Source organism: Pelobates fuscus, chromosome 6 (assembly GCF_036172605.1).
Source record: "Pelobates fuscus isolate aPelFus1 chromosome 6, aPelFus1.pri, whole genome shotgun sequence".
Lineage (NCBI taxonomy): Eukaryota > Metazoa > Chordata > Amphibia > Anura > Pelobatidae > Pelobates > Pelobates fuscus.
The window spans coordinates 90,726,487-90,736,960 of NC_086322.1; the positions used below are offsets into that span (position 1 = coordinate 90,726,487).

Below are 10,474 nucleotides of genomic sequence, written 5' to 3' on the forward strand. Positions count from 1 at the left end.
GTGATTAGAAATTCACCTTTGGAGGTTGTGCTATGAGTTGCAGTGGCAAACAACTTTCAAGGCCTGGCTAGTAGCCTAGGACTAAATTAAGCCCTGAATATGTGATCTGTACTATCACTTTACTCTTTCCCCTTCCATCTCTTCGATGATATTATTATACACAGTGTATTTGCAGGGTAATTAAGAATATTTAATTATGTGTGTATTTATTTATATTCTAGCTATGTCATCTTATCCTTTGAAAACAATGGAGACTACATGGACATGAAACCTTCTGACACCACACAATATGTACCAATGCTTGAGATGAAGGAAGCCTCAAAGTATTCTGATATTCAGAGATCTTTATATGATCGCCCTGCATCTTACAAGAAGAAGCCTATGTCAGGTAAGGGATAAGTTACATCTGTTGATAGGGTTATTGTCTGCACTGCAGTATATGATATAGAATGCAGTGTTCCAGCTTCAGCAGGTAGAATGGAGCCATACAATGTGGAAGAATGGAAATGAAAAATTATCAGTGGGGCAGCTAGTACAGTTTGATTTATTTTATCATTTTGGGTTGGTTCTACCGGATAGAGTTATCCAACATAATCTTGAAACAGATTAAGATTTTGAGTGTGGAGGAGCTGTCATTAGTGCACTGATCTTTATTATAGGATAATAGAATGCTATACAAAGTGCGATGTGTATAAAATAGTGGATGATAGAAAAGTGGTAGCAGTGGAGGAATCTTGTTTGCAACCACGACCGTGTTCCTGCTTATGTTATCAGCATCAATGTCTCAATGTTTTTGAATTGATTTATGTTTCTATTATCCTATATGTTAGCCTCTAAATCCAAAAAAGGTCCACAGATCCAAACCAGTTGACTGGTTTAGTAAAATTATTACGTACATTCTTCTACTTTTTAATTAGTACTCGAATTGCTACATTTGTCTAAGAAAAGACTGATTTCATAGGAATTAAGTGTTATTTTTGTTTTCCGTTTTTCCTATCAGAAGTGAAAAGCATCTTGTCAGATGATGGCTGTGAGGGTCTCACTCTCCTGGATTTGCTCAGTTTCACATACCAAGTTGCCAGAGGAATGGATTTCTTAGCATCTAAGAATGTGAGTGCCAGATAAATATTGTTCATGAAGAGTTGAATGTTTCCTGTGTGTCCTATTAAGAGATCACTTATTTCTGTGTCTCGCTTCAGTGTGTACATCGTGATTTGGCAGCTCGAAATGTTCTTCTGGCACAAGGGAAAATTGTGAAGATCTGCGACTTTGGCCTGGCAAGAGACATCATGCATGATTCCAACTACGTTTCAAAGGGCAGTGTAAGTACCCACTCTGTCTTGCTGTTTAATTTTGTGTTATATATAGAGTTTAAAGATTGTAATTATCTGGACCACTTGTTTTGTAATGAACCAGTAACGTGTGTTATGCATTCATTTCAAAGAACATTACATACCATTTATCTTGCACTTGCAAACCATAAATCATTATCGGGTTTCGGAATGCTTTCCACCACCACACCCAGAGCATCTGTTTGTGACGAGTTCTCTTAAAACTAACCAGCATTGGAATGCTGTATTTTTTGAGATGTTATAGTTATGCGTCAGTAATTCCTGCAAAACATGGTATTTTGTTGTTTTGTGCAGGGACCCTGTGTTATTTTTGATGATTTAGTTAGTTAAACATCCTCTAAAGTTTTATGACAAATACTCCTTTTTACATTAAGTTGATATTGCAAAACAGACAATGTCGTTGACAGAATGGGTTTCAGCTCACCTTTCAAAAATATGCCCAACATTTTATTCTGCCTGTTGCATCAACAAATCTTCCTTAAACCTCAATTCATTAGGAAATAAATATGATAGTATTATTCACTAGTGTAAATTGTTGTGACTTCAAAGGGAATTTAAAATTTTAGGTCAAAACAGGCCAATTAAAAAATAAATTTTAAGTCAGCTATGTTTTTATATTGGCTGCTTTGTCTTAAAATTTGAAATTCCATTTGAATTTCCCCTAAATTCTAACACTTTAGTGAATAGTTTAATTTGATTTCAAAGTGTAACTTTTGTTAACGTAATCTGTATGACAAACTGGCTGCACTAGCTGTTAAAGGTCAACTGAGCAGTTACATTTTAGACAGCAGTTGTCCTTTCTGATTGTTTGAAGTCCAAACGGCCTCAAAGATCTAATTCTAGAGTGTAAAATGTGAATATAGATTCCAGGGAATAAACACGTTTTGTAAGGATGTAATTAAAGAATCACATATACGTTTGCAGAACAGCGATGTATTTATCCTGCACTACATTTACAAGTCTAATCTTTTGCTACAGTGCAGAAAATAATATTAATTATTTGATTTTTTTCTGCAGACATTTCTCCCTGTGAAATGGATGGCACCAGAGAGCATATTTGATAACCTATACACAACTTTGAGTGATGTGTGGTCTTTCGGCATCTTGCTTTGGGAAATCTTCTCTCTTGGTGTGTATATAAAATGACACAATATCAAATCAGTATAGAACTATCTGTCTGTACAAAATGTGTTCAGATTTGACAATAAAGTCTAAGAAAGCAGCATTTAGACACCTTTCTGTTCTGTCTTATCCATGTCCATGTTTCTTTAATATTTTCCCATACCAACAGAATTATTTGTAGCTGAATTTAAATTTTTTAAAAGAGGCTACAACTATAGGGGCCTTAACATTACTATACAAAAAAAGTTTCACCGATAATAAAATGGGTGCTCTAAGCACCATACGTACTGCAGCTCGTTGTAGTGAATATGGGTCAATATTTGGATACCATCTTCCTATGTATTTTGTCATTCTAGAGCATTCTTGAAAACTGGGGCTCTTCTGGCTCCTGAAACATGGCCCATACTCTTCTTCAAATAATGCAGAATTCTCTCTTCCACATTATCTATCCAATTTCTGACAGCAATATTGTAAAAGTTTGATTTAATTCACATATGTTGAATGAGATCACACTTTGCATAATACAGTCTGTGTCCAGTGAATCATATTGCATGGGCAGTGTATAATGTTATAGTATAACAGTATGGATAATGTTCTTATAGAATGCATTATTGTGGTTTTAGGGGGCACACCATACCCAGGCATGATAGTGGACTCCACCTTCTACAACAAGATAAAAAGTGGCTACAGAATGACAAAGCCTGATCATGCTACACATGAAGTGTGAGTATAAAAGTGTTTAAAAGTTTAATATAATTACTAACCAGACCAAAACTGAAGCTTGAAAATAACGTTCACTAAAAGGTCCCTTTTGATCTCACCTTTGCAATAAATATTTATAAATATGTGTCTATGTGTTTACTATACTAACAATTAAACCGTCAGGGTGTTGAGTTATGAGCATCTACCTACCTACAGACATTATTCAGGTCTCCTCACGGCAGCAAGATTTCTGAAAGGACCTAGCAATAATGCAATGAAAGTTATGTCACAATAATCTGGAACATGGTATACGCTAGACTGATGTCCATGTGTGGCCAACAATACCAATGATACTCTTCCATTGTGTCATTATATCATCTAATAACCTGTCACAAGAATTGTACGTGGAATAAGAGGCATAATAATGACAAATTAATTTACACTAACTTTTCTCACTGTTAATCTATAGGTATGACATCATGGTCAAGTGCTGGAATAGTGAACCAGAGAAAAGACCTTCATTCGGTCACTTGAGTGATATTGTCGAAAGCCTTCTACCTGGAGAATACAAAAAGGTACCCACACTCTTTATGTTTATAAGTCGACTTCTCTTCATGTTACATGTACACAATAAGTTGCTATGTAAGCTATTAATGTTAGTAGTTGTAATAATCTTCAATATTATTCACTTAAACTGATAAAATTCATTTAAAAAAACTATTTGATAGCATGTGCAGATGTCCTTCTTTTAAGAACTCTTTCTTTATATCTTCCATTTGTTTAAAATTATATAACTGAGCCACAGTCCATCTATATTACACGTTTATCAATGTTTAGGCAATAAAAAAAGTTAGAAATGGTTCTTGAGTCTTTATACAAGAATCAAGTGAACCAGATGTTTATCTATCTTTCTGGTCAAACAAATCTAGATTTGTCAACTTAAGTATTAAAATTAGCTTGAGACTCTAGGTATAATGGGCCCCTCTTCACATTTGTTCCAAAATGGTCATTGAATAGCTGAATGTTATAGAAGTATCACACACAGTAAAGGGGGACAAAGTTGTGAAAGTTGATATATCACCAAGGGACGTAGTAGAATTTTCCTGATGATTCCTCTATAACCATTTAACCTCAATGAGGTTAAATGGTTATAGTGCCTACGGTGTTGCGTTAAAAACCTAGCCAAAATTATGGCAAATATTGAACAAGTCAGGAAATACTAAGAAGGTTGAAGCCAGGTATTCTTGAGTGTTTCTTGACATAAGCCTGACTACGACAGAGGTTTATGTACCTAAACAAACACTCATGTCCTCTGTAATACTCCCGAGTGATAACAATTCTAAAAATAATAATAATTAAACCACATATTTAGAAAACAGATTATTGGTTTCTAGACAGGATAATTTTGCTTAGAAATTACGATGTATTTTAGTTACAATAATAATAACAAATCAGCTGTAGGTACTGCTGAGAAAAAGTTTATGGATAAGGAAACCAAACTAGAGAAAACATTGGTTTCAAACTGTAAACAATGACAACTCTTGCTTTTTTTCTTGAATCTGCAGTGTTACGAAAAAATTCTTCATGATTTCCTTAAAAGCGACCATCCAGCAGTTACTCGCATGAGAAGTGACAGTGACAACTCATACATCGGGGTGACTTACAAGAATGAACATAAAATGAAAGACAGGGAAAGTGGGTTTGATGAACAACGGCTTAGTGCCGACAGTGGTTACATTATTCCCCTGCCGGACATTGACCCCGTGTCAGAGGATGAATCAGGGAAAAGAAACAGACACAGGTAAGCAGAAATAGCATATGAGAGTTTAACCACAGCACTTCAGATGTTCGGAAACAACATTTCCCATAATGCATGGCCAGCATTAAGTACAACTTAGCATCATGGGAAATGTAGACTGCAAGGCAATTGACCGTTCTATGCAGATTGATGTAGATCAGGGTAGGCAACCTTTGGCACTCCAAATGACTACATTTCCCCTAATGCCAGCATTACAGCTACAAGTACATTATAGGACATGTAGTCCACACATCTGGAGTACTGAAGGTTGCCCACACCTTTAGATAAACACAGTTTATTTCTCTTTTCAAGCATGATCTCTGCCTTATCCTACAAGTATATGAAAAGGGTCAAAAGAAAAATTCTAAATTAAATGATTCAATATTAAATATATATTAAACCCCGATAGTACTGCATTTCACTGGATGAAATAAAATGAAAAGAATCTTAAGACACTATAAAACATTGAAATTTGACGCACAGTAATAATTATGCTATGACAATTACATGCAATTTAGCAATAGAAACAAATAAATGAATGCTAATTCATTATAAACTGGCAGAATAGTTAATAAATGTACCTATATTTTCTCTCCAGTTCACAAACGTCTGACGAGAGTGCAATTGAGACTGGCTCCAGCAGTTCCACATTCATCAAGAGAGAGGACGAGACGATTGAAGATATAGAAATGATGGACGACATTGGGATCGATCCGTCAGATCTGGTGGAAGATAGTTTCCTGTGATTCTTTTTTTGATGAATCCGTTTCAGAGATCAAACCATGAATTTAAGAGAGAAAGACTGTGAAGTCCAGGGAATTCTAATGTTCTTTTTTTTTTTTCATTTGGAAAACCACTTTATTGCGTCGGACAATGTGAGGCGGTGAATTGTTTGCCTCAACAACCACATGGTACTTGTTATGACTTCATAAGTACTCACAGCATATTTGTCAACTGGAATTAATGGTTGTTACAAAGACCAATGATTTCTAAGCACATCTTTGAACAAGCGGTACATCTTTGCATCTCATCGTATGTTTGTGTTTGCTTTCAATTACATGGACAAATATCAAAACAGTAGCAATGTTTTTCAAGGGCATTCATAGCAACGAAGGAACCGAAATCAAATGACTGTTGAATTTCATTATTGTATTTTTGTAAATAAAAAAGAAAAGATGTAAACATATTATATGGACTAACAGAAGAGACCACTCATCGGTCCTGTGTACTTCGCTGCTTTGTTATAACTGTCAAAAGTCTTTTAAACCACTTTGGAAACTATTAAGACTGAAGGAAAATGCAGAACCTTTTTTTTATGATCAAAAAGTATTAAGCAAGAGCATTGCAAATAACAGATTGTGGGTCTATGAACTTGTTGTAGTATCCCTTTCGTAAAAGTATTAACATGAATACTAAAATGATTTTTTGATAACCCATTGTAATTGGTTGGTAGATTAATTGCATTTAACAAATGAATTTGGAAGATTTTTATAAACTAACAAGGATTATTAGCATATATTTCTATGGATTAGAATTTTTAATAAGAACATAGAATTTAGCTAATGTCAGTTAGAAATGACGCATGTGTTGTTATAGAATTTACTGACCACTATAGGGCTTAGATAACAATGGGATCGTAAGGTACAGTACACTTTTTTTTTTTATTACAGTAAATACTCACTATTTTTACAATGAAAAAAAAAATACATCTAAACGAATAGTCAGTGTTTTGTAAATGACAAGTTACACCTCAGCCTAGTGAAAACTAATTTTAAAAGCAATTTTGCAGAAGTGGTTATTTACGAAAAATGGGTTTTGAAGGAGATTTTAATCTGTTAAGGCGTCACAATCAGAAACGTGGTACAAAGTTGTAATAGTGAAATAGCCACCGATGGTTCGAATCTCTTCCAGAGTGAATACACCACTTTTAGAACTTACATCACTTTTAATATAAAACATTGATAAATCTCCCCCATTGTGATTATTGAAAATTTCCTGTGCTTAAATAACAGATAGTAACAATACCACACCCTGGGTTACTAAGACATTCTATTTGAGTCTATATTAACCCATTAGGTGGTAGAATAGTACGGTAACATGCTGCAAAGCGTTGCAGAGCAAGACAATGTGTTGCACGCAACTCAGACAGTTAAATGGTTAATGGAAATCTGATGACCAAGTGGTTCTCGTGTAATGCACGAGTAATTATATATGAAAAGTATTTCGTTGCAGACTGTTACTTCTTTGAATTCTAAAAAGAATACCTGTTTAAAAGCAAAAATAACATAAAATTACATTTTTATTTTTATACATTTAATAAAATATTTTTGCTAATTTCAGTATTAATCATACAGACAGACAATATCTTCTTTAACTCATTCCAAATGTTATTCAAACTAAACTGGAAGAATTGTTCAGCAATAATAACAATGTTGGACTATGGACCAAATTTGATGTATTTTATTACATTTTTTTTTAATTTACATCTACAGTACAATTTTAATGCAAGTGTATAATAATTGTTTTACATTTCTTGTGAATATAAATCAAATTTCCTGTTTAACAGCAAAAAACTGCCAATTTCTCTGTCATCTCTAAGATTCAGTCTGATGTTGATGTGCTCCGTAGCACCACTTTGTTTCTAAACAGTGTGTATACATACTTTATTCAATGAGGTCTGTATCAAATAGTCCTGTATCTGATGAAGGACGTAAGCTATAATGATGTTATACATCAATTTGTATATTTTTTTCTTACAATATAGTCCTTAAATACTGCCAGACAATTATGTTAAGCTGTATCACTGCCTTTGTTTATATTTGTTTTGACTGTGATGTACTCCACAGATGCGTAAACTGTTGCACTTTTAAATGTTCAAAATTATATTTTAGAATAATAAAAAAACCTCATGTTTGGAGAAACAAAGCTGTGAGTGTGATAACATAAATCATCACTAGCATATTTCATTTTTGTTCACGATGCTCATAATACATTTTTTTTTTTCATTTAGAGTTTTTTATTTTCATACTAACAAAAAGACGGGGGAGAGGGATACAGAATAAAAAGGGGGGGGGGGGCGAGAACTTCGTATCTATAATATTGGTAAATTTTGCTTCTTAACTCTGTTCGGGAGGGACATAGTGTCTTTTTCCAATTCTGAGCTAGCAGGAGCCTTGCTGCTAGGATAATGAGGGAAGCTATTTGTTTAGTTTCTTTACTCCATTGGGGTGGGAATAGGAGTAAGAGCGAGATGGGGTAACAGGTGCTGAGTGGTTTATTATTTCGTTCAAAAGTCGTTGAACGTGTGACCATAGAGGTCTAATCTTTTCACATTCCCACCAGATATGTGTCATATTTCCCTCTTTCAAGTTACATCTCCAACAAACGGAATTCACGGTATAGTAAATTTGATTGAGCCTCTGCGGAGTGAGGTACCATCTATATATTACCTTTTTGTGGGCCTCTATATGGGAAAAGCATGACGTGATGCCCTTAAGGGCGTTCAGTGCCTGGAGCCATTGCTCATCAGTAAGTTTGGGTAAACCTTCTTTTTCCCACTGTGTCACGTATTTGAAAGAGTGAGGAGGCGTTCTGTCTGTTAAAGTTTTGTAACATATCGATATTGATTTGGGTTTAAGCGGTGCAGAGTGGCATCTAGAGCTGACAGCTATAGCATTGGTCATAACTTGTGGCGTATTCTGGGGTCTTAATGTCACCTTAGTATTCACAATGCTTTTTAATTGTAGATATTGGAAAATGAGAGAATTAGGTAGTTTGTATTGTGTCTGTAGATCTGGGACTGGGAATGCTGTAATTTTATTTTGTTGGCATAGATCTTTGATTTGTTTGAAACCATATGTGGACCAAGTTTTCATTGATAACCATGGGGTCAACCTCTCTAGTGCTTTGATTGGGGCATTTGTGCAGAATTTTCCTTTTTCAGCAATATTGGTTAGTACTCTATCCCAGAATTTCAATGTTAAGGTATTGGTGGGGTATAATGCCAATTTTGGCGCTCTGTCTATTTTTGGAGACCACATTATCTGAAGCATGGAGTGTGGGTGTACTTCGTCATGTTCCATATCCACCCACTGGAAAGTGTGTCTGGGGACGTGGAGTCAAATAGCCGACTCTAGGATGGCTGCTTCGTAATAGGCGCGTAATTTTGGTACACCTAGGCCTCCTGATTGTGGTGTCAATTGGAGTAAGGCAATAGGTAATCTCGGTTTTGTTTTGTTCCAGATGAATCTGGTTAGAGTGGATTGGAGAGTGCGGTCGAACATATATTGGCAGCATTCGGAAGATGTATAAGATTTTAGGTAGTAGAACCATTTCGATGGTTTGGATTCGACCTAGCCAGGATAGGTGGACACGTTTCCAAGTCTGAAAGTGGGAAGTGCAGATGCAGTGCAGTGGGCCATAGTTTAGGGATACAGTTTTTTGGGCATGTAGGGCTAGTTTCACTCCTAAATAGGTAATGTGTGTCTGTCTCCAGTCAAATAGGAAGGTCTGACGTAGTCTGTCACTTTGTGTGCTGGGTAGGTGCAATGGTAAAGCTCGTGTTTTGGCTTTATTAAGCTTATAATGTGATATCTTCCCATAGTCTTGCAACAACTCCATGATGCGAGGCAAGGATGACTCTGGGTTGCTGACAGTTATTAGAATATCATCAGCAAACATTGATAATCGATAGTCTGTATTTTTTATGTGTATGCCTGAAATAAGCGGGTCTTTCCTGACCTTGTGGGCTAGGGGTTCTAAAGTGAGGATGAAAAGGAGCGGGGATAGTGGGCATCCTTGCCTCGTGCCATTGGTAAGGCCGAAGGGTGACGAGATAAATCCCGATTGGTTCACTTGGGCGGTGGGGTGTTTATAGAGTGTCAATATTCCTCGAATCATCTCTTGAGGGAACCCATATTTGTTTAGGACTGATAACATATATGTCCAATTAAGCCTGTCAAAGGCCTTCTAGGCATCAAGGGCCAAAAGAAGGCTCTCAGTCTTTGCTGATGCTATGTGGGATAGTATGTTAAGAACTTTTCTAGTGTTATCGGAGCCCTGCCTTCCCTTGATGAAGCCTGATTGATTATTGTGTACAATGCGATTCAAGATAGGGTTTATTCTATTTGCTAACAGTTTGGCGTACAGTTTAGTGTCACAATTTAAGAGAGAGATTGGTCGGAAGGTTTACCCGGCTTTGGTAGGGTTGATATGTGGGCCTGGAGCATTGCTGTAGGCATGGATCCTTTTTGAAAGCATTGATTGAACAGGGTAGCCATGTGGGGCGCTAGGATGTTTTTTGTAAGTGCTGTAATATAGGTTTGTGAACCCATCGGGTCCTGGTGATTTGTGTTTTGGTAAATGCTCGATCGTATCTAAGATTTCTTGCAGGGTAAATGGTTGGGTCAGTTTCTCATGCTCTTCTCGTGTGAGAGTGGGTAGACAAATATCTTTCAGGTATAAATCGATATCCTCCTGTTTAGGAGTATGGCAGTCTTTT

General features: G+C 36.0%; 1 protein-coding gene across 2 annotated transcripts in view; it reads left to right on the forward strand.

Moving 5' to 3' along the window:
• Nucleotides 1-7,947, forward strand: part of PDGFRA (platelet derived growth factor receptor alpha) — a 29,504-nt gene extending 21,557 nt beyond the window's left edge. For both annotated transcript variants that reach the window (XM_063458013.1, XM_063458014.1), the window contains exons 16-23: nucleotides 222-388; nucleotides 1,001-1,110; nucleotides 1,200-1,322; nucleotides 2,370-2,481; nucleotides 3,098-3,197; nucleotides 3,646-3,751; nucleotides 4,742-4,977; nucleotides 5,573-7,947. In XM_063458013.1, coding sequence (XP_063314083.1) covers nucleotides 222-388; nucleotides 1,001-1,110; nucleotides 1,200-1,322; nucleotides 2,370-2,481; nucleotides 3,098-3,197; nucleotides 3,646-3,751; nucleotides 4,742-4,977; nucleotides 5,573-5,720 — 1,102 coding nt within the window. In that variant the 3' untranslated portion in view covers nucleotides 5,721-7,947. The remainder of the gene's footprint in view (nucleotides 1-221; nucleotides 389-1,000; nucleotides 1,111-1,199; nucleotides 1,323-2,369; nucleotides 2,482-3,097; nucleotides 3,198-3,645; nucleotides 3,752-4,741; nucleotides 4,978-5,572) is intronic.
• The last annotated feature ends 2,527 nt before the right edge of the window (nucleotides 7,948-10,474 follow it).